Consider the following 25034-nt stretch of genomic DNA (forward strand, 5'->3'; position numbering starts at 1 on the left):
TGGGATGGTTAGTCAATTTACAAAAGTCATCGACTACCCCGAGTCAGTCTCTGACCTTCCTGGGGTCTGGTGCTCCTCCCCAGGGACAAGACACTGGCTCTCCCTCTCGGAGTTCGCATACTCCTCCGCAATCCCCCCCGATCTCTCCAGTTTGCCATGAGAGTCCTCGGCAGGATGGCAGCAGCAATGGAGGCGGTACCATTTGCCCAGTTTCACCTCAGACCTCTTCAACTGGCCATCCTCAAGTCCTGGGACAGGAATCCATTCTCCCTCGACAGGGAGTTCCGGTTAACATCAAAAGCCAAGACGTCCCTACACTGGTGGCTCAAGCCAACCTCGCTTGCAAGGAGAAAATCCTTTCTCCCAGTCCAATGGAAGGTTTTGACCACGGACGCAAGCCTGACGGGTTGGGGCGCGGTGCATCTACATCACAGGGCGCAAGGCAAGTGGTCACCAATGGAAGCGAACATGCCCATCAACATCCTGGAGATTCAGGCCATCTTCCTAGCATTGAGAGCCTTTCCTCACTTGCTGGCAGCCTCTCATGTCAGAATACAGTCGGACAATGCCACGGCGGTGGCATACGTGAACCATCAAGGCGGGGCCCGCAGCATCCAGGCGATGAAAGAAGTGACACATATCCTCCACTGGGCGGAGGACGCGAGGTCGGTACTCTCTGCAGTCCACATTCCGGGTGTGGACAACTGGGAAGCCGACTACCTCAGCAGACAAGGAATGGACTCGGGGGAGTGGTCTCTCCATCCCGAAATTTTTTGTCAGATCTGCCATCGCTGGGGGACCCCGGACGTGGACCTGATGGCATCCCATCTCAATGCCAAGGTCCCCAATTTCATGGCCAGGATGCGCGATCCAAGATTGCTCGGTGCAGATGCCCTGGTTCAAGACTGGACCCATTTCCTGCTTCTGTACATTTTCCCACCCCTCCCCCTGATCTCCAGAGTCCTGAGGAAGATCAAACAAGAGGGAGTTCCAACCATCCTAATCGCACCAGACTGGCCCAGGCGTACATGGTACACCGACGTCGTACAACTCATAGCAGACGCCCCCTGGCGTCTCCCCATCCGTCCCGACCTTCTGTCACAAGGCCCGTTCTTCCATCAGAACTCAGGGGCTCTCAATTTGACGGTATGGCCATTGAGACCTGGGTTCTGACCCAAGCAGGTTTTTCACCGGATGTCATTGCAACCATGATCAGGGCACGGAAGCCAGCTTCTGCCAGGATTTACTACGGTACCTGGAAAATTTTCTTTACTTTGTGCGAATCTCATGGACAGACTCCACTCCCCAACTCTCTCCCAAAGGTTCTCGGCTTCCTTCAATCGGGCCTGGACGCCAGGCTATCCCTGGGCTCTCTTAAGAGCCAGGTGTCAGCGCTCTCCGTGCTCTTTCAGAGGCGCATTGCTAACAAGCCGCAAGTGAGGACTTTTCTCCAAGGGGTTTCCCAGTTGGCTCCCCCCTACAAATGTCCATTGGACACGTGGGACCTCACCTTGGTCCTCACAGCTTTGCAGGCACCTCCTTTTGAACCCCTTAAGGAGGTCCCTCTCCGCCTTCTATCACAGAAGGTGGTCTTTCTAGTGGCAATCACTTCGCTACGCAGAGTGTCCGAACTTTCGGCACTTTCCTGCAGACGACCCTTCCTGGTTTTCCACCAGGACAAGGTGGTTTTCCATACAGTCCCATCTTTCCTACCGAAGGTTGTGTCCAGCTTCCATCTCAATGAGGAAATCTCACTGCCTTCTCTTTGCCCAGTTCCGGTTCATAGAGTGGAAAAGGCTGTGCATACGCTTGACCTTGTCAGGGCATTGCGTATATACGTGTCTAGGACTGCTCCCTTCCGGAAGTCTGATACACTTTTCCTCCTTCCAGAAGGCGTTCGCAAGGGCCTACCGGCTTCCAAAGCCACCCTTGCCAGGTGGTTTAGGTCCGCCATACAACAGACTTACCGCCTTCACAATTCTCCTCTTCTGGCCGGTATCACGGCACACTCTACGCGTGCGGTAGGGGCTTCCTGGGCCATTCGGTGCCAGGACTAGCCTCCACACGTTTACAAAACACTACAGTGTTCACACCCAGTCCTCAGCGGATGCGAGCCTAGGTAGACGGGTCCTGCAGGCGGCAGCACCCCAAGTCTAGGGAACTGTCAACACAATATTCGTCCACTGCTTCCCACCCAGGGACTGCTTTGGGACGTCCCACGGTTCTGTGTCCCCAATGAGGCGACAGAGTAAAGGAGATTTTTGTGTACTCACCGTAAAATCTCTTTCTCTTATCCTCTAATTGGGGGACACAGCTCCCACCTTGTTGCCCTTACGGGCCGTTGTTTTGGTTGAGTTCTCATATTGTTCTTTGAGTTCGTACATAGTGGCCTTATTACAGGCATGGTTATGTTATTCCTGTTATGTTCCTCCTAATGCTTTTGCACAAAACTGGAGAAGGCTGACGCCGTCCAGGGGTGTATACTGCAGAGGAGGAGCCAAAGTTAATCTTTTTCAGATTATGCATAGTGTCGCCTCCTAGTGGACAGGAGCATAACACCCACGGTTCTGTGTCCCCCAATTAGAGGCTAAGAGAAAGAGATTTTACGATGAGTACACAAAAATCTCCTTTTTTTTTATTCACTTAGTCACTTCAAAGGTAAGGTTAAAAGGCCAGCATAGAAAAACAAGGCTTGCGTTCTCAACGCGTTTCTGGTGACTTCGCACCCTTAGTCATGATGAACAGCTTTGTTACAAATAGATCATATACAGTCATATGTTAAAGTTTGGGCACCCCTATTAATGTTAACCTTTTTTCTTTATAACAATTTTGTTTTTTGCAACAGCTATTTCAGTTTCATATATCTAATAACTGATGGACTCAGTTATATTTCTGGATTCAAACGAGGTTTATTGTACTAACAGAAAATGTGCAATCTGCATTTAAACAAAATTTGACCGGTGCAAAAGTATGAGCACCTCAACATACAAGTGACAGTAATATTTCGTAGATCCTCCTTTTGCAAAAATAACAGCCTCTAGTCGCTTCCTGTAGCTATTAATGATTTCCTGGATCCTGGATGAAGGTATTTGTGACCATTCCTGTTTACAAAACAATTCCAGTTCAGTTAAGTTTGATGGTCGCCGAGCATGGACAGCCCGCTTCAAATCATCCCACAGATGTTCAATGATATTCAGGTCTGGGGACTGGGATGGCCATTCCAGAACATTGTAATTGTTCCTCTGCATGAATGCCTGAGTAGATTTGGAGCGGTGTTTTGGATCATTGTCTTGCTGAAATAGCCATCCCGTGCGTAACTTCAACTTCGTCACTAATTCTTGCACATTATTGTCAAGAATGTGCTGATACTGAGTTGAATCCATGCGACTCTCAACTTTAACAAGATTCCCGGTGCCGGCATTGGCCAGACAGCCCCATAGCATGATGGAACCTCCACCAAATTTTACTGTGGGTAGCAAGTGTTTTTCTTGGAATGCTGTGTTTTTTAGCCTCCTTGCATAACGCCGTTTTGTATGACCAAACAACTCAATCTTTGTTTCATGAGTCCACAAGACCTTCTTCCAAAATGTAACTGGCTTGTCCAAATGTGCTTTTCCATACGGCGTGCTTGCAGAAACGGCTTCTTTCGCATCACTCTCCCATACAGCTTCTCCTTGTGCAAAGTGCGCTGTATTGTTGACCGATGCACAGTGACACCATCTGCAGCAAGATGATGCTGCAGGTCTTTGGAGGTGGTCTGTGGATTGTCCTTGACTGTTCTCAGCATTCTTCTCTGACTTTCTGATATTTTTCTTGGCCTGCCACTTCTGGGCTTAACAAGAACTGTACCTGTGTTCTTCCATTTCCTTACTATGTTCCTCACAGTGGAAACTGACAGGTTAAATTTCTGAGACAACTTTTTGTATCCTTCCCCTGAAAAGCTATGTTGAATAAACTTTGTTTTCAGATTATTTGAGAGTTGTTTTGAGGAGCCCATGATGCCACTCTTCATAGGAGAATCAAATAGGAGAACTACTTGCAAGTGGCCTCCTTAAATACCTTTTCTCATGATTTGATACACCTGGCTATGAAGTTCAAAGCTCAATGAGGTTACAAAACAAATTTAGTGCTTTAGGAAATCAGTAAAAAGTAGTTAGGAGTGTTCAAATCAAGAAAATGATAAGTGTGCCGATACTTTTGCACCAGTCAAATTTTGTTTAAATGCAGATTGCACATTTTCTGTTAGTACAATAAACCTCATTTGAATCCAGAAATATAACTGAGTCCAAACTGATACTGAAATAGCTGTTGCAAAAACCAAAATTGTTATAAAGAAAAAAGGTTAACATTAATAGGGGTGCCCAAACTTTAACATATGGCTGTACTATGTCCGGTCGGCACACCGGTAAAATAATTAACACACAAAAAGTGAGAGACATGTGAAACAGAATTAAAATCCTTAACAAAATCCTAGGTTATGCTTGACAAGATGTGCAATTCAACCATCTACAGATAAATTATATTTTAATAGATAAAAGATTTTTTATTTTAAATTACATTTTTTATATCTTGTTTATATTTTTATAGAAGCGATTTGTATAAAACAGAGAGGGAAGAGGAAATAATTACCTTTTATTTATGTGCAAAGAAGAATTTTTTCGTAGCATAAATATGCCACAAAAACACTTGCGAATTTAGAAAGATTTAACATATGACTGTATCTCCAGATAAGAGACGACAGTATAATCTTAAGATTGGACCCGGCATTTATCGCAAAGGTAGCCTCTTCTAAAAATATATACCAGGAGATAGTGTAACTATCTTTCTGCGATAATCCCCGTAATAAAATGGAACAGCGTCTTCACTCACTGGATGTGAGGCGCGCAGTCCTAGACTATCTTAAGGCCACCTATAGTTGGCGCATTGACCCAAATCTGTTCATCCTTTTTGGGGGTAAAAATAAGGGGAAAAAAAGCCTCTAAGGCTTCCATCGCACGATGGATTACCTCAATAATCTCTAATGCCTACAAAGCCGAAGGCGCCAGTCCGCCAAATTCCGTAAAGGCCCACACTACGAGGGCAGTATCGGCCTCATGGGCCGAGCGGGCGGGGGCCTCGGTCGATCAGATCTGTAGAGCAGCAACCTGGGCCAATCTTAATACATTCTGTAAGCACTATAAGCTTGATGTGTTATCTGGTCAACAGACCGCATTTGGGAGAAAAGTTCTCCAGGTGGTAATCCCACCCTGAGGAGGTGCTTTGGTACTCTCCATGGTGCTGTCAGGTGGACGTCCGGGAAAATAGGTATTAGACCTACCGGTAATGATGTTTCCAGGAGTCCATCCTGACAGCACGGGTAGTTCCCTCCCTATTTATTATTATTATTATTTATTGTTATAGCGCCATTTATTCCATGGCGCTTTACATGTGAGGGGGGTATACATAAAAACAAGTACAATAATCTTAAACAATACAAGTCATAACTGGTACAGGAGGAGAGAGGACCCTGCCCGCGAAGGCTCACAATCTACAGCGGGATGGGTGATAATACAGTAGGCGAGGGTAGAGCTGGTCGTGCAGCGGTTTGGTCGATCAGTGGTTACTGCAGGTTATAGGCTTGTCGGAAGAGGTGGGTCTTCAGGCTCTTTTTGAAGGTTTCGATGGTAGGCGAGAGTCTGATATGTTGTGGTAGAGAGTTCCAGAGTAGGGGTGATGCGCGAGAGAAATCTTGTATGCGATTGTGGGAAGAGGAGATAAGAGGGGAGTAGAGAAGGAGATCTTGTGAGGATCGGAGGTTGCGTGCAGGAAAGTACCGGGAGACGAGGTCACAGATGTATGGAGGAGACAAGTTGTGGATGGCTTTGTATGTCATGGTTAGGGTTTTGTAATGGAGTCTCTGGGCAATTGGGAGCCAGTGAAGGGATTGACAGAGGGGAGAAGCTGGGGAATAGCGGGGGGACAGGTGGATTAGTCGGGCAGCAGAGTTTAGAATAGATTGGAGGGGTGCGAGAGTGTTTGAGGGGAGGCCGCAGAGCATGAGGTTGCAGTAGTCAAGGCGAGAGATGATGAGGGCATGGACTAGGGTTTTTGCAGATTCTTGGGTGAGGAATGAACGGATGCGTGAAATATTTTTGAGTTGAAGTCGGCAGGAAGTGGAAAGGGTTTGGATATGTGGTTTGAAGGAGAGATCAGCATCAAGGATTACTCCGAGGCAGCGAGCTTGTGGGACTGGGGAGAGTGGGCAGTCATTTACTGTAATTGATAGGTTCGTAGGGGGGGTCACGTGAGATGGGGGAAAGATGATGAATTCTGTTTTGTCCATGTTGAGTTTCAGATATCTAGTGGAGAAGAAGGATGAAATAGTGGACAGACATTGAGGGATTCTGGTTAGTAGGGAGGTGATATCTGGTCCAGAGATGTAGATCTGTGTGTCATCAGCATAAAGATGATACTGAAAGCCATGAGATTTTATGAGCTGTCCCAGGCCAAAGGTGTAAATAGAGAACAGCAGGGGCCCTAGGACTGAACCTTGTGGGACTCCGACAGATAGGGGGCGAGGTGAGGAGGTGGTGTGTGAGTGGGAGACGCTGAATGTCCGGTCTGTTAGGTATGATGAGATCCAGGAGAGGGCCAAGTCTGTGATGCCGAGGGATGAGAGGGTCTGTAATAATAGGGAATGGTCCACTGTGTCAAAGGCAGCCGACAGGTCCAGGAGGAGGAGGACAGAGTAGTGTCGCTTGCTCTTGGCAGTTAAGAGGTCATTGGTGACCTTAGTAAGGGCAGTTTCAGTGGAGTGGTGTGACCGGAAGCCAGATTGTAAGCGGTCGAAGAGGGAGCAAGAAGAGAGATGGGAGGACAGTTCAAGGTAGACGTGTTGTTCCAGTAGCTTGGAGGCGTATGGGAGAAGTGATATAGGGCGATAGCTAGATACAGAGGATGGGTCAAGAGAGGGCTTTTTGAGGATAGGTGTGATGGAGGCATGTTTAAAGCTTGAGGGGAAAACACCAGTTGTTAGTGATAGGTTGAAGAGATGGGTTAGGGTTGGGATGAAGACTGTGGTGAGGTTTGGGATGAAGTGGGATGGGATCGGGTCGAGTGCACAGGTGGTGAGATGTGATCTTGTGATCTATTTATGTTATCTTACGATTATTTCTTGTCATATGCTGTAATATGATTGTTTCATTAAAGTGTAACTTGAATTATCCACGTACTTGTTAAATCACTGAGGGAGAGGGGGTGGGACATGACCTTTTAACCTCTCGTGTGCTTTTCCTGTCCCTGTAAGGAGGAGGGGTACGTCCTCCATGGTGCTGTCAGGATGGACTCCTGGAAACATCATTACCGGTAGGTCTAATACCTATTTTCGTGGTGCAAGGATCATGGTCGATCCCCTCTGGTGTTTTCCATTCCTGCCATATTGGAAGTCCTTCAATCCGGATTAAAGTCAGGCCTCGCGCTTAGCTCGCTCAAGGGCCAAATTTCAGACTTGTCAGTGCTATTCCAACGCAAAATTGCCAACAAACTTTAGGCCTTGTCAGTGCTATTCCAACGCAAAATTGCCAACAAACTTCAGGTCAAGACGTTCATTCAGGGAGTTTCCCATGTGGCGCCTCCCTATAAAAGGCCATTGGAATCATGGGACCTTAACTTGGTTATCAGGGCCTTACAGGAGGCTCCTTTCGAACCGCTGCAGGACGTACCACTAACCGTTCTCTCTTGGAAGGTGGTCTTTCTAGTGGCAATTACGTCAATCAGACGAGTTTCGGAATTGGCAGCCCTGTCCTGCGTCCTCCGTTCCTGAATTTTCATCAGGACGTCCCCGTCTTTGCTGCGCAAAGTCGTATCCTCTTTCCATCTCAAAGAGGAAATAGTTTTGCCTTCCTTCTGTCCGGCACCAGTCCACCGCATTGAGATGGTACATCTCGCGGACTGCTCCCTTCTGCAAGTCAGATTCCCTGTTCATACTTCCAGAGGGGCATAGGAAGGCTCTAGCCGCTTCAAAAGCAACGCTAGCCAGGTGGATTCGCTTGGCTATTCAGGAATCCTACCGTGTCAGGAACGCGCCTGTCCCAGCAGGGATTAAGGCGCACTCTACCCACTCAGTGGGCGTCTCTTGGGCCATTCGGCACCAGGCGTCGGTAGAACAGGTCTGCAAGGCTGCAACTTTGTCCAGTCTGCATACCTTTACAAAACATTACCAAATTCATTCTCAGGCCTCTGCGGATGCAGCTCTTGGCAGACGCATCCTGCAATCGGCAGTACCACAGTGTTGAGTCAGTGGTACAGGGGGTATTAGCAGTTGTATGCTCCCCACCCAGGGACTGCTTTAGGACGTCCTACTGTCCGTGTCCCCCAATGAGGCGTAGGAGAAATAGAGATTTTTGTGTACTCACCGTAAAATCCTTTTCTCCGAGCCAATCATTGGGGGGACACAGCTCCCACCCTGTTTAGCCTATTAGCTCACTGTAGCATTCTTAGGTTCTGACATAGTTATGGTTGTTATTTGTTTAATGCTCCTACTGCTTTTTCACCGAACTGGAGAAATCTCAGCCAGTGAGAGGGTGTATACTGCAGGGGAGTTAACTTTTTTCTATGTTCACTTAGTGTCCTCCTAATGGTAAGCAGCATAACACCCACTGTCTGTGTCCCCCAATGATTGACTCGGAGAAAAGGATTTTACGGTGAGTACACAAAAATCCCTATTTTTGCTGCCAATAGATTAGGTTTTGGCTGCAGGAAAAAAAAAACGCAAAAAAGCAACGTGTGAATATAGCCTGAGTTTGCAAATATGTACATTTCCTTCAAAGGAGTCTTTGGAACTCTTAAGGGATGGCATATGGTCAAGTTGTCACCCCTCACTAAGCCAACCAATCCTGAAAATAAATGGAGTGCATAGCAATGCTTCCCCTCACTATTTTCCTTTGCACAACAGCCATGCGGTGAAAACAGAATCATGGGATAAAATCTCCACAAGTTATACAAGCTATTGCATATCCTACCTTTGTCCCATCAGTTGATTTAGATGGTAAGACTGCTTTACCCTTTGTCGCTGCGACCACAGGTCATGTTTATTTCCTCCTCCCCACACTTTTCCTCCCGTACTTCAAGAGGCTTATATTTTGGGTTTTTCTCATCTACATAGCAATACAACAGCTTTTTTTTTTTTTTTTGTGCGATAAGTTGTAGTTTAGAATGACACCATTCATTTTATTATTTAATGAACCGAAAAATAGGAAAAAAAAAATTCAAGTGGGATGGAATACAGGGATTTTTGTGAGTATAGAAGGAAAGTTCTGCTCCAGCTGCTATTAAAATCTTCTTTAATGAAAAACCATTAAAACATACAATGGTGAAGACTCTCCATATAACCTCACCACAACAGAGATGACAGGCTACGCGTTTCGACCAGACGGTCTTTGTCAAAGCCATGTTTGAAATTTGCCTTAGATTAGACATATATATGTAGCTTAACGAATAAAACATCATATAAAAATCACATGATCACATGAGCCAATCCAATTGGACACATGTAATTAAATACAAAAGCGACATAGAAAAAAAAAAAAAAACCCAAAGTTTTTTTCCTCTTTTGAGAAAAAAAAAAAAAAAAAGGGGGAAATTCAACAATAGTGCAACAATAGATCATGTCTTTTATTGAGACCGTTTGGATGTCTAGTATTTAAATGGTATATCCAAAATGCTTCCCGAGTAAGGAGACATCGCCTGATGTCTCCCCCATGGGATGACAGGTTTACTTTTTCTATTCCCTGAACTTTAAGGTGTGATGTATTGCGGGCATGGCAATCAATAAAATGTTTGGAAACTGCTGAGACATTCCGTATAAAATTATTTGTATTGCTAATATCATTTAAATGTTCCCTTATTCTTATTTTTAGCTGCCTCGAGGTGCAACCAACATAGGATAAATCACATTGTTCACAATTTCATACACTATATTGCTAGAATTGCAATTGATATAATTTTTTATTTTAAAACATGAAGTATGATCACTATTAGTGAATTCCTGAGAAATTTGGGCATATTTGCATATTTTACAAATGTTAGCACCACATTTGTAAAAGCCCTTCACCGTTAACCAGTTTTCTTTAGGCTTGTGATGTGTTAGTGAAAACATGCTGGGGGATAATATACTCCCTAAAGACGGTGCTTTTCTTGACACCACATTAATTCCTGATGATAAAATTTTAACCAATTCATTATCCTGGTGCAGAATAGGTAGAAACTTGTGAACAATATTTTTTATAGATGTGAATTGCGGGCTATACTGGAAACATATATAGGGTTTTTTTCCCATAGTTATTGCCTTTTTTTTCCCTTCTGTACTTGATGCCAGCAAGTCATTTCGATCTTTGGTTTGCACTATTTTTTGTGCTCTAGTTAGGGTCCATTTTGGATAATTGCGATTTGTCAATTTATTGGTAACATGTGCAAATTCCTCTTGCAAGGATTCCTCTGAGCTGCAATTACGTTTAACTCTGGTGTATTCACCAACAGGGACTGACCTGATTGTATGTTTTGAATGACTGCTCCTTGCATGTAGCACCGTGTTCCCACTGTATGGTTTATGGTGCGTTTTGGTATGAATGACCGCACCATCTGTGCCACTCAAACACAAATCCAGAAATGCAATATTGTTACAACTGTAGTTATATGTGAATTTGATATTATAGTTATCAGAATTAATATATTTTATGAAATCTGGTATGGCAGAAATATCTCCACCCCAAATGATGAGGGTATCATCGATATATCTTCCATACCAGATTAATTGCTTTGAAAAAGGGTTGGCAGTGGAATATATATATTCCATTTCCCAGAATGACATTACAAGATTTGCAAGGGAGGGTGAGAATTTAGCTCCCATTGCAACTCCTCTAAGTTGCAAAAAAAATTCTCCATTGAATGTGAAGAAATTATGTGACATAAGAAATGCAACTACTTGTAGAATGTAATTTTGCAGCTCAGATGAAAAATTGCTGTATTTGACAAAATGGAATTGTAATGCTCGTATGGCTATATCATGGAAAATGCACGTGTATAATGAAATAACATCACAAGTTAGCCAACTATATTTGGATGACCAAGTTTTTTTGGAGAATGCCCCCAAAACCTGTTTGGAGTCCCTGATGTATCCCGGGGTGCGCTGCACTAAAGGTTGTAACAGCGAATCTACCCACTGACATAAATGCTCATTATTTGAGCCAATGCCCGATACTATTGGGCGCAAAGGTGGAATACCCTCAGATTTATGGATTTTGGGGACCCCATGTATTATTGGCAAAATGGGATTTTTTACCTCCAAGTATTCTGCTTGACTAGCTGTTAAAATCCCCAAACTGGAACCTTCCTTTATTAGAGCACTACTTATTTCCTTAAATCTTATTGACGGGTTATGCGGTAGTTTTTTATAGATGGTACTGTCTGATAATAATTCCATCATTTTTTGATAATAATCAGTGGCATTCAATACCACTACCACTCCTCCCTTGTCTGACATTTTAATGACTAAATCAGCATTATTTTTCAAATCCTGCAGGATTTTGTGCTGATAATTTGAAAATTTTTTTTTGTTGTTTGATTTATCTTTGGATTTCATTTGATCATATAAATGGAGCAAATCCCTCTCTACCATATCCTGAAATTGTTCCATGCAACTAGATCTCGTTTGCACTGGGTAAAAATACGGATTTTTTGTCTCAAAAGCATGTGTCTGTTCACATTGATCATTGCTGGAAAGGGAATGTTCATCTAGATCCTGCAGAGTAACCAGTGCTAACTGTTCCTCAAAATTCATGTCCACAAACTCATTGTTAGCATCTGAGGGGTAACTAGATAGAGGGACACAATCTGAATTATCAATGTCAAAAAAATGTTTTTTTAACTGTCAAATTGCGAATAAATTTATTAACGTCCATAATGGTGGAAAACAGATCAAAATCTCGATCAGGGACAAAATTGAGACCCAATGATAATATTTGGGTTTGTTCTTTGGTTAGAATAATTGAAGATAAATTGAGGACATTATTGCAGCTTTTTATTGGTGCCAATATTTTTTTCTCCGAGTTGTAATTCCTTGTGTTCCTCCGGTGTTTTCTGCCTCCACGCCTCTGACGTTTTTTGAATAATGAAGATTACGTTTGGACGCACCTGGAGTGATCTCATTAGATGAAACATCAGATATGCTTGAAAAATTGTCAGAAGAATCCAACTCTGATGAAGTGAAGGAAACGTGGGATCTTGGAATTCTGGTGGAGTTTCTGCGCTTATTGTGAACATGGCTTTGCTTCAAGATAGATTTTGGGGTTCTATTTAGACCCTTCCATTTTCCCCATTCATACACCATATTGGTAGAATAGTCATTCAAGTCTCTTGTGAACTTTTTTTTCTTTCTATCCATAATTTCATCTTCCAATGTTGACACCTTTTTGTTCACAGCAGTCATTGAAGAGTCAAATTGTGGTAATGTTTTGTATTCCACCATTGAAATGTTCAATAGACTCAATTCCTCTTGTATTTCCTTCAATTTCTGATCTTCATATTTTATTATTAATTTCATTAAATTTGCCGAACAATTGCTCAATATAGCATTCCATTCATTTTTAAACTCATCTGAGTAAACAGTAGTAGGCAGTTTTTTTATACGTAAACCTCTTGGTATCATGTCCTTTGCAATATAGTTATTTAAGGTGGAATGATCCCACCAGATTTTAGTTTCCAATATAAGCAGCTTTTCAAATTTGTTGAGACTCTTGTCTAGGTCTGCCACCCCCTGATTAGATGGATCAGAGAACACCTGCGCAACCTTTCTGGATCGGTCTCTAGCAACATCCATGTCTATGTTGCATAAGAATATAGCACATATAATCTGTGAGTGGTGGGTTATAAATATTTCTCAATCAGAGTGGAGATAATCAATGGGAGCACGGCAGTCCAAAACTGTCCAAATAGAAATGGAAAGAAATAGCCAGCTCACCAGAGATCAAGCGCAGAAACTCGGAGCTCCGTGCGGACAAACGTCATAGACGATAGAAGGAAATTATGGATAGAAAGAAAAAAAAGTTCACAAGAGACTTGAATGACTATTCTACCAATATGGTGTATGAATGGGGAAAATGGAAGGGTCTAAATAGAACCCCAAAATCTATCTTGAAGCAAAGCCATGTTCACAATAAGCGCAGAAACTCCACCAGAATTCCAAGATCCCACGTTTCCTTCACTTCATCAGAGTTGGATTCTTCTGACAATTTTTCAAGCATATCTGATGTTTCATCTAATGAGATCACTCCAGGTGCGTCCAGACGTAATCTTCATTATTCAAAAAACGTCAGAGGCGTGGAGGCAGAAAACACCGGAGGAACACAAGGAATTACAACTCGGAGAAAAAAATATTGGCACCAATAAAAAGCTGCAATAATGTCCTCAATTTATCTTCAATTATTCTAACCAAAGAACAAACCCAAATATTATCATTGGGTCTCAATTTTGTCCCTGATCGAGATTTTGATCTGTTTTCCACCATTATGGACGTTAATAAATTTATTCGCAATTTGACAGTTAAAAAACATTTTTTTGACATTGATAATTCAGATTGTGTCCCTCTATCTAGTTACCCCTCAGATGCTAACAATGAGTTTGTGGACATGAATTTTGAGGAACAGTTAGCACTGGTTACTCTGCAGGATCTAGATGAACATTCCCTTTCCAGCAATGATCAATGTGAACAGACACATGCTTTTGAGACAAAAAATCCGTATTTTTACCCAGTGCAAACGAGATCTAGTTGCATGGAACAATTTCAGGATATGGTAGAGAGGGATTTGCTCCATTTATATGATCAAATGAAATCCAAAGATAAATCAAACAACAAAAAAAAATTTTCAAATTATCAGCACAAAATCCTGCAGGATTTGAAAAATAATGCTGATTTAGTCATTAAAATGTCAGACAAGGGAGGAGTGGTAGTGGTATTGAATGCCACTGATTATTATCAAAAAATGATGGAATTATTATCAGACAGTACCATCTATAAAAAACTACCGCATAACCCGTCAATAAGATTTAAGGAAATAAGTAGTGCTCTAATAAAGGAAGGTTCCAGTTTGGGGATTTTAACAGCTAGTCAAGCAGAATACTTGGAGGTAAAAAATCCCATTTTGCCAATAATACATGGGGTCCCCAAAATCCATAAATCTGAGGGTATTCCACCTTTGCGCCCAATAGTATCGGGCATTGGCTCAAATAATGAGCATTTATGTCAGTGGGTAGATTCGCTGTTACAACCTTTAGTGCAGCGCACCCCGGGATACATCAGGGACTCCAAACAGGTTTTGGGGGCATTCTCCAAAAAAACTTGGTCATCCAAATATAGTTGGCTAACTTGTGATGTTATTTCATTATACACGTGCATTTTCCATGATATAGCCATACGAGCATTACAATTCCATTTTGTCAAATACAGCAATTTTTCATCTGAGCTGCAAAATTACATTCTACAAGTAGTTGCATTTCTTATGTCACATAATTTCTTCACATTCAATGGAGAATTTTTTTTGCAACTTAGAGGAGTTGCAATGGGAGCTAAATTCTCACCCTCCCTTGCAAATCTTGTAATGTCATTCTGGGAAATGGAATATATATATTCCACTGCCAACCCTTTTTCAAAGCAATTAATCTGGTATGGTAGATATATCGATGATACCCTCATCATTTGGGGTGGAGATATTTCTGCCATACCAGATTTCATAAAATATATTAATTCTGATAACTATAATATCAAATTCACGTATAACTACAGTTGTAACAATATTGCATTTCTGGATTTGTGTTTGAGTGGCACAGATGGTGCGGTCATTCATACCAAAACGCACCATAAACCATACAGTGGGAACACGGTGCTACATGCAAGGAGCAGTCATTCAAAACATACAATCAGGTCAGTCCCTGTTGGTGAATACACCAGAGTTAAACGTAATTGCAGCTCAGAGGAATCCTTGCAAGAGGAATTTGCACATGTTACCAATAAATTGACAAATCGCAATTATCCAAAATGGACCCTAACTAGAGCACAAAAAATAGTGCAAACCCAAGATCGAAATGACTTGCTGGCATCAAGTACAGAAGGGAAAAAAAAGGCAATAACTATGGGAAAAAAACCCTATATATGTTTCCAGTATAGCCCGCAATTCACATCTATAAAAAATATTGTTCACAAGTTTCTACCCATTCTGCACCAGGATAATGAATTGGTTAAAATTTTATCATCAGGAATTAATGTGGTGTCAAGAAAAGCACCGTCTTTAGGGAGTATGTTATCCCCCAGCATGTTTTCACTAACACATCACAAGCCTAAAGAAAACTGGTTAACGGTGAAGGGCTTTTACAAATGTGGTGCTAACATTTGTAAAATATGCAAATATGCCCAAATTTCTCAGGAATTCACTAATAATGATCATACTTCATGTTTTAAAATAAAAAATTATATCAATTGCAATTCTAGCAATATAGTGTATAAAATTAATTGTGAACAATGTGATTTATCCTATGTTGGTTGCACCTCGAGGCAGCTAAAAATAAGAATAAGGGAACATTTAAATGATATTAGCAATACAAATAATTTTATACGGAATGTCTCAGCAGTTTCCAAACATTTTATTGATTGCCATGCCCGCAATACATCACACCTTAAAGTTCAGGGAATAGAAAAAGTTAACCTGTCATCCCATGGGGGAGACATCAGGCGATGTCTCCTTACTCGGGAAGCATTTTGGATATACCATTTAAATACTAGACATCCAAACGGTCTCAATAAAAGACATGATCTATTGTTGCACTATTGTTGAATTTCCCCTTTTTTTTTTTTTTTCTCAAAAGAGGAAAAAAAACTTTGGGTTTTTTTTTGTTTTTTTTTCTATGTCGCTTTTGTATTTAATTACATGTGTCCAATTGGATTGGCTCATGTGATCATGTGATTTTTATATGATGCTTTATTCGTTAAGCTACATATATATGTCTAATCTAAGGCAAATTTCAAACATGGCTTTGACAAAGACAGTCTGGTCGAAACGCGTAGCCTGTCATCTCTGTTGTGGTGAGGTTATATGGAGAGTCTTCACCATTGTATGTTTTAATGGTTTTTCATTAAAGAAGATTTTAATAGCAGCTCGAGCAGAACTTTCCTTCTATGGTCTATGACGTTTGTCCGCACGGAGCTCAGAGTTTCTGCGCTTGATCTCTGGTGAGCTGGCTATTTCTTTCTATTTCTATTTGTTTGAGTACTCACCGTAAAATCCTTTTCTCCGAGACGCTCATTGGGGGACACAGAGACTGTGGGTGTGTGCTGCTGCCGTCTGGAGGCCGACACTAAGTATACAAAAAAAACAAGTTAGCTCCTCCTCCGCCGCATACACCCTCGCCCTGATAGCGGGCGGAAACCAGTTTAGTGCCAAAGTCGTCGGAAAAGCTGACAGCAATTTAGCTCTACCGCAGAAAATTATATGTCTGAAAAAAAAAGGACCACCCTACAAAATAAGGGTTTATACCCATCAAAAATAAACAAAAGCCAACTGGCTATCAGGGTGGGTGCTGTGTCCCCCAATGAGCGTCTCGGAGAAAAGGATTTTACTATGAGTACTCACAAAAATCCCTGTTTCTCCTTCGTCTCATTGGGGGACACAGACTGTGGGACGTCCCAAAGCAGTCTCTGGGTGGGAGCAACTCATCCATCTACACCGCATGCCTACCTGTTAAAAGGTGTGCCACTGCTGCCTGGAGAATCTTCCTACCCAGGCTCGCATCCGACGAAGTCTGCGTATGTACGTTGTAATGTTTAGAGAACGTGTGCAGGCTTGACCACATTGCCGCCTTGCATACCTGCTCTGCCGAAGCCTGATGCCGAAACGCCCAAGAGGCGCCCACTGCCCGAGTCGAGTGCTCCCTTATTTCAGGTGGAACCGGCGTGCCTCTAATACGGTAAGCCTCTTGAATAGTAAGGCGAATCCATCTGGCTATGGTCGACCGTGAGGCTGCGAGCCCCTTCCTGCGCCCTTCAGGGATCACAAACAACGAATCTGTCTGGCGAAAAGGCGCTGTCCTCGACACATACCTCCTGAGGGCCCTCACCAGGTCCAGTGTGTGAAGCGCCTTCTCAACCCTGTGTACTGGAGCTGGACAAAATGAAGGCAAAACGATGTCCTCATTAATATGGAACGAGGACACCACCTTCGGCAGGAACGGCGGAGGTGGTCTCAAGACTACCTTATCCTTAAAAAAGGTCAGAAATGGTGCTCTACAGGATAGGGCTGCCAGCTCCGAGACCCGCCTAATAGAGGTTATTGCTACCAAAAACACGACCTTCCTGGTAAGGTATGGCAATCCGACCTCATGCAATGGCTCAAAAGGAGCTTCCTGCAGGGCCCCCAGCACCAGATTAAGGTCCCAGGCGTCTAAGGGAGCTCTAAAGGGGGGCACTCCCTGAATGAAAGTTTTGACCTGCATAATGCTAGCGGTCTTTCGCTGGAACAGAACAGACAAGGCCGAGATCTGTCTCCTCAGGGAACTCGGAGCCAACCCTGCGTCCAGGCCTGACTGCAGAAAGGCCAGAATGTTGGGAACCGAGAAGGACAAAGGCGCAACCCCGTGCTCTCGACACCAGAGAAAGAAAACCTTCCAAGTACCATGATAGATCCTCGCCGAGGCCGGCTTCCTGGCGTTAATCAAAGTGGCTACCACCTCACGCCCAAACCCCGCCTGGGTCAGGACCCAGGACTCAACGGCCATGCCGTCAAACACAGGGCCCCTAAGTTCGGGTGGTAGATCGGCCCCTGGGACAGTAAGTCTGGCCGTTCCGGTAGACGCCATGGCACGTCTGCGAGGAGCTGTACCAGATCCGCGTACCAGGCTCGACGGGGCCAGTCTGGGGCCAGCAGAATTGCCGGAACCCTCTCCCTCTTGATCTTCCTGATTACCCTCGGGAGAAGAGGCAGAGGGGGAAACAGGTACGGGAGCAGAAACTGGCTCCATGGAAGAACCAACGTATCCGCTGCAATCGCTCGCGGGTCCTGAGACCGGGCAACAAACCTGTCTACCTTGGCGTTCTCTCTGGTAGCCATCAGATCCACGTCCGGAGTTCCCCACCGTTGGCAAATCTGCTGGAAAACCTCGGGGTGCAGGGACCATTCTCCGGCCACGACCCCCTGTCGACTCAGGAAATCTGCTGCCCAATTTTCCACGCCTGGTATATGGACCGCTGAAATTACTGAGTGGTGCCTCTCGGCCCAACGGAGTACGTGTTCTATATCGCGCATGGCTGCCCTGCTGCGCGTGCCTCCCTGGTGATTCACATACGCCACTGCCGTGGCGTTGTCTGACTGGACCCGGACTGGGCGACCCACTAGCCAGTGCTGAAAATGCTGCAACGCCAACCGCACTGCTCGAATCTCCAACAAGTTGATCGGCAGAAGGGCCTCTTGGGGAGACCACTGCCCTTGTGCTGTGTGATGACGAAACACTGCTCCCCAACCTATAAGACTCGCGTCGGTTGTAACCACCAGCCATTGATCTGGAGGAAAAGGGTTTCCCCTGAAGGAGAGAGGAGTCACGCGTCCACCATTGCAGTGCCCGCCGGACCTGAAGGGACAACCTGCACTGATGATCCAGGGAAAAAGGACTCCTGTCCCATGCTGCTAAAAGAGCATGCTGCAGGGGGCGAAGATGAAACTGCGCAAACGGGATTGCGTCTATTGCTGCTACCATCCTCCCTAGCACCCTCATCCCAAATCGAATCGTGTGAGGGCCTGGCCGCTGAAGACTCCAAACCTCCCGCCGGAGCGCCTGGGCCTTGTTTTGAGGGAGAATTACCAACCCTTGGGAAGTGTCGAAAATCATCCCTAGGAATGGAATCCTCTGAGCCGGGGTAAGACATGACTTCTTCCCATTGACTAACCATCCCAGGCGGGATAGGGTATCCAGCGTGATCCCGACATTCTCCTCGCATGCCTGAAAAGACGGTCCTTTCACTAACAGGTCGTCCAAGTATGGCAGCACTACTATGCCCCGAGAATGAAGAATGGCCATAATGACCGCCATCACCTTCGTGAAAACCCTGGGTGCCGTGGCCAACCTGAACGGCAGAGCCACAAACTGGAAATGCCAGCCATTTATCGCAAAACTAAGGAACTTCTGATGCGGAGGAAAAATAGGGATGTGCAGGTAGGCATCCTGAACATCGATTGAGGCCAAATACTCTCCCTGCTCCATGGCCGATATCACTGACCGGAGGGATTCCATAGGAAAGTGCCTGACCTTGATGAACCTGTTTAGGAGCTTTAGGTCCAAAACCGGTCTTACTGTTCCGTCCTTCTTGGGGACTGCGAACAGGTTGGAATAAAAGGCCTCTTCGCCCTCTGGTACCGGGATAATGACCCTGTTGTACAGAAGAATCCTGATGGCCCCTAGCAATGCCTCTGCCCGGGATTGCAATTTGGGAAGACGGGATTGAAAAAATCTCCTTGGAGGGTGTCCGATAAACTCTATTTTGTACCCGAATGACACCAATTCCGCCACCCATGCGTCGTGTGCCACCTTGACCCAGACATGGCGGAACCTGAGCAGACGACCGCCTACTCTGCTGTCCTCTGGTACCTGATGCCTCAAGTCATTTTGTAGAGGGCCTTTGGGACCTAGCTCCCCTTGACCTGGGTGGACGGCCCCGCATCCTCCCAAGCGGGTTGGCTCTATATGTGACCTGGCGCTCTCTGTCTTGGTTGTGACGAGCCGGGGCAGTAGAACCGGCCGCTGATGCCCATCCTGGGGCGCGAAATTCTCGAAAGCGCGCCTGTGGTTGAGCCAAGAGACTGCATATTAATTTTTCCAAATATGCCTGATTTTCACATATGTTTAGACCCCCCATCTGAATCCTACAAGTCCTGAGGATCCCGACACAGTTCTGCATAGATTTGATATTTAAAGTCTTCCATAAGAGCAAATCCACAGACATCTCAATAGGAAGATAAATTCAGTTCCTCTAAGAGCTGTCTCTCAGTGATTACATCCATCAATGTAATGATCCTCACACCCGGACCACCCTTAATCATATGTTGTCTGTAAATGCAAACATTCTCTGCTTCGACATTAGCAGCTAATTTGCTGTTGCTGTAACAAAGTGTTCGCCTGCTGATAGAGACAGAAAAATCTCCACAGGCTGCGAGGCTTATTAGCTCCCTTGAAGCATGATCCAGGGAAAAAGGACTCCTGTCCCATGCTGCTAAAAGAGCATGCTGCAGGGGGCGAAGATGAAACTGCGCAAACGGGATTGCGTCTATTGCTGCTACCATCCTCCCTAGCACCCTCATCCCAAATCGAATCGTGTGAGGGCCTGGCCGCTGAAGACTCCGAACCCCCCGCCGGAGCGCCTGGGCCTTGTTTTGAGGGAGAATTACCAACCCTTGGGAAGTGTCGAAAATCATCCCTAGGAATGGAATCCTCTGAGCCGGGGTAAGACATGACTTCTTCCCATTGACTAACCATCCCAGGCGGGATAGGGTATCCAGCGTGATCCCGACATTCTCCTCGCATGCCTGAAAAGACGGTCCTTTTACTAACAGGTTGTCCAAGTATGGCAGCACTACTATGCCCCGAGAATGAAGAATGGCCATAAAGACCGCCATCACCTTCGTGAAAACCCTGGGTGCCGTGGCCAACCTGAACGGCAGAGCCACAAACTGGAAATGCCGGCCATTTATCGCAAAACTAAGGAACTTCTGATGCGGAGGAAAAATAGGGATGTGCAGGTAGGCATCCTGAACATCGATTGAGGCCAAATACTCTCCCTGCTCCATGGCCGATATCACTGACCGGAAGGATTCCATAGGAAAGTGCCTGACCTTGATGAACCTGTTTAGGAGCTTTAGGTCCAAAACCGGTCTTACTGTTCCGTCCTTCTTGGGGACTGCGAACAGGTTGGAATAAAAGGCCTCTTCGCCCTCTGGTACCGGGATAATGACCCTGTTGTACAGAAGAATCCTGATGGCCCCTAGCAATGCCTCTGCCCGGGATTGCAATTTGGGAAGACGGGATTGAAAAAATCTCCTTGGAGGGTGTCCGATAAACTCTATTTTGTACTCGAATGACACCAATTCCGCCACCCATGCGTCGTGTGCCACCTTGACCCAGACGTGGTGGAACCTGAGCAGACGACCGCCTACTCTGCTGTCTTCGGGTACCTGATGCCTCAAGTCATTTTGTAGAGGGCCTTTGGGACCTAGCTCCCCTTGACCTGGGTGGACGGCCCCGCATCCTCCCAAGCGGGTTGGCTCCAGGGTGGATTGATTTAAATCACGCCGATTTAAATCATGATTTAAATCACGATTTAAATCAAAAGATTTTTTTCTATTTAAATCGGATCGATTTAAATCATGATTTTAATCATGATTTAAATCACTGATTTAAATCAAAAGGTTTTTTTTTAATATAAATCACGATTAAAATGAGAAGTGAGAGCAGTGTGCATGTGCGCCCATAGTTACACGGACGAAACTAGGGGCAACGATCTAACGCCAGGGTGAGGGGGGGACCCCAAAGTAAGTAAAAATCTTTTTTGTTTTACTATATGGCTATAGGTAGGTGTTTAAAAGCAGCATGTCTTAATTGTATAAACTATTAATAGCCTCCACATTTTGTTCATACTGCCCCTTTAATTCCACACTTCTAGCTTGGTTTTGGTTTAGTTTCTTTTTCCCTGCATTCAGTTGACATGCCCAAACTTGTTGGATAGTCAGCAGTGCTTGGCTCAGGCTGTAGTAACAATCAAACTTCATAAGTGATCTATGTGAGCCTGCCATGGCAGCAGGTCGTAAGAGAGACCCTATTTGGGTTCATTTTGTTGAGATGCCAGCAGCAGATCTTGGAAAGAAAGGTGCAAGAGCAAAGTGCAAATACTGTCAAAAGGATATCCAAGGACTTGTTTGCCGTTTGAAATCACATTATGAAAACTGCAACCAGAAGGGAAATGAAGATGTTGATAGTGATACAACTAATGTCAATGAACCCCCACAGCTTCTTATGCACCAGGAGCCTAGTACTAGTGGTAAGTCTGGCAATTAATTTACAACCTATTTTTTTAACAGACATTTTACTGGGATGGTTAAAGTCTATGAAAAGAAAAATTTCTAGCACTGGTAGTTCTGGAGTATAGAATTTAAATTTATGTTAAGGCAATATTTCACAGAAAATTAACGCTAAAGGACATGTGCACCTTTATTTTTTTAAGGTGCACATGTCCTCCCCCCGCAGCGCTCTTACCTCCGATCCCCGCAGCGCTGAGATCCGTGGCTTCGTTTTGACCGTCCGCCTCCCGTCCTCCGGTTGCGGCCTACTCGCAGTGATCCAGCGGCGTGACGTCAGCGGGCCGCACGCTCCATTGAAATGAATGGAGGCGCGCTCGCGGACGGGCAGAACGAAGCCACGGATCCCCGCAGCGCTGACATCGGAGGTAAGAGAGCTGCGGGGGGAGGACATGTGCACACTGTGACTGGCTGCACCTTAAAAAATAAAGGTGCACATGTCCTTTAAGTAAAAATAAAGTGTGTATACGCTTATTTTTTTTTTATTGTAGGCTGCAATTCACTTTTGAAGTCTGCCAAATTGACCATTTTAAAAAAAAAACATTTTTAAAACTTTTGTGACATAATTTTTTTCAGTTGCTGAGGCTCTGATATTAGTTACCAGTATTACAGCAACCTCACCGGAAAACTTGAGTAGCATAACTTTTGAGACAGCCCTTATAGGACGAGGACCATTACATTGTTCAAAAAGTTTGTTTCAATATTTTCGTTATATTTCTTCAAATACGCAGTCGATTTATATTTTTAATTTCTGTGCTTTCAGGGTCAAATATGGCTTGTGCTGCACGTGACAATCAATATCTGGGTACAACTTCAACAAAGCAGCCCAAAAAAAAACTTTGCGTGCAAAGTGTAGAAAAATTCATCTTAAAGACTACGACGAGCCAGAAAGAACATTTTGATGAATTAATTGCTAAATTCATATTTGCAACCAATTCTTCTTTCCGACTAGTTGAGCACCCATTGTTTGTACAAATGATCGAAGGAATTAGACCAGGCTACAAACCACCAAGTAGATTTGATATCTCAGGAAAACATCTTCAGGCTGTATACGACATAGAAAGAGCGGCTTGTACAAAATATTTGAAAGACAAGGTTGTTAACATGAGCTTGGATGGTTGGAGCAACATCCACAACGACCCCATAATTTGCACTTGTGTCACAACAGAAGATGGTGAAACTTACCTTACAGACACAATCGACACATCTGGAAATTCACATACTGCTGAATATTTACTTGAAATTGCTAAGAACTCAATTCACCAATGCCAAGAACAGTTTGGATGTAAAGTAAGGAGCTTAGTTACTGATAACGCAAGCAATGTGGCAAAAATGCGAGCGGAACTGGCACAGGATGACACAAATGTCATTACATACGGTTGTTCTGCCCATTTGTTGCATCTTTTGGCAAAAGACCTGCATATTTTGGGTGTCAAGGAAGTAGGAACATGTTGTAGAAATTGTTAAATATTTCCGCAATAATCATTTTGCACATGCAACCTACAAGGAAATGGGAGGACTGAAGTTGGTTCTACCACAAGATGTTAGATGGAATACCTTGGCTGACTGCTTGGAACTGTTTATTAACAACTGGTCAAAATTACTGTCCATTTGCGAAACACATCGGGATAAAATTGATGCTAATATACGAAGCAAAGTATTAAATCTTGGTGTGAAGAGAAATGCCGAGGACCTTTTGGAAAGGTTAAAGCCAATATCGATTGCGTTGGATAAAATGCAGAAAGATACTGCAACCATAGCTGATGCCACAGAAGTTTGGAAAGATTTAGAAGGTTCTCTAGATCTCTTGAACCTCTCAAACAATGTAAAGGTTGCAATACAGCACCGCAAGGACCAAGCATTAAAAGAAGAACACTATTTAGCCAATATCTTGCATCCCATCTACAGAGGGAAAAAATTATCTGAGGCGGAAATCAACTCTGCAATGGAGTGGCTCGCCAATACTAACCATGACATTGTGGCAACTGTGCTGAAATTGAAGTGTGAATCTGCACCATTTCAAAAATACATGTTTGCAGATAACGTCGTTAATGAACTAAAACCACTGGACTGGTGGAAGTCGCAATCACTTGTTCTTCCAGCAAAGATAATAAATCTAGCTACTCAGCTACTGACTGCATCGGCTTCATCCGCAGGAGTAGAGAGATTGTTTTCTTCATTTGGTTTTGTGCACACAACAGTCCGAAACCGCTTAGGAACTGCTAAAGCAGGACAACTGGTTTTCCTATTAAAAGTCCTAAATAAACAGTAGGCTTAAAGGACTGATGTATTCACTGAAGATGTTTGCTTACTTCAAACGTTAGAGATAGGCTATTGTTAAAAAGTACTTACTCTCTGTAGTTCAATTCTGAGTGTTTAATAGTGCAAATAAAAATTATTAGGTTTCATAATCAACTGTTTTAATATTTTTATTTGTGTAAAACAATTAGATTTGCAAAAAGACAAAGTTTTGCTTGTGTACAACTTGATTAAAAAATCTGATTTAAATCAAATGATTTAAATCAAAAAAATCTGATTTAAATCAAAAAAATCTGATTTTTTTGATTTTTTTAAAAAAATCAAGATTTTTATCCACCCTGGTTGGCTCTATACGTGACCTGGCGCTCTCTGTCTTGGTTGTGACGAGCCGGGGCAGTAGAACCGGCCGCTGATGCCCATCCTGGGGCGCGAAATGCTCGAAAGCACGCCTGTGGTTGACAAAAGGGCGGTCTGCTCTTCTGCTGTGGGAGAAAGCTACTCTTTCCCCCTGTGGCATCTGAAATAAGCTTGTCTAGCTTCTCTCCAAAAAGCAGATTACCCTGATAAGGCAGAGATGTTAACGACTTTTTAGAAATCGAATCGGCCCGCCATAGCCTTACCCACAATGCTCTCCTA

At 44.0% G+C, this 25034-nt stretch overlaps 2 protein-coding genes across 3 annotated transcripts in view; both read left to right on the forward strand.

The window, feature by feature from the left end:
* Positions 1-25034, forward strand: part of GPS1 (G protein pathway suppressor 1) — a 66033-nt gene that overhangs the window by 21888 nt on the left and 19111 nt on the right. The gene's annotated exons all lie outside the window — the stretch shown is intronic.
* LOC141099987 (uncharacterized) lies at positions 16200-24554 on the forward strand. The gene is made up of 2 exons (XM_073588137.1): positions 16200-22102; positions 22903-24554. The coding sequence occupies exons 1-2, from the start codon at positions 21856-21858 to the stop codon at positions 23604-23606; spliced, it is 951 nt and encodes a 316-aa protein (XP_073444238.1). The 5' UTR covers positions 16200-21855; the 3' UTR covers positions 23607-24554.

Source organism: Dendrobates tinctorius, unplaced genomic scaffold (assembly GCF_039654945.1).
Source record: "Dendrobates tinctorius isolate UK_male_01 unplaced genomic scaffold, ASM3965494v1 ptg000103l, whole genome shotgun sequence".
In the NCBI taxonomy this organism is placed as follows: Eukaryota; Metazoa; Chordata; class Amphibia; order Anura; family Dendrobatidae; genus Dendrobates; species Dendrobates tinctorius.

Excerpts from the sequence above, each read along its gene's own strand:
- LOC141099987 (XM_073588137.1), top strand. The coding sequence starts at position 21,856 with ATGGCAGCAGGTCGTAAGAGAGACCCTATTTGGGTTCATTTTGTTGAG. Across the intron at positions 22,103-22,902 it reads CCAGGAGCCTAGTACTAGTG|GGTCAAATATGGCTTGTGCT; the intron begins GTAAGTCTGGCA and ends CTGTGCTTTCAG.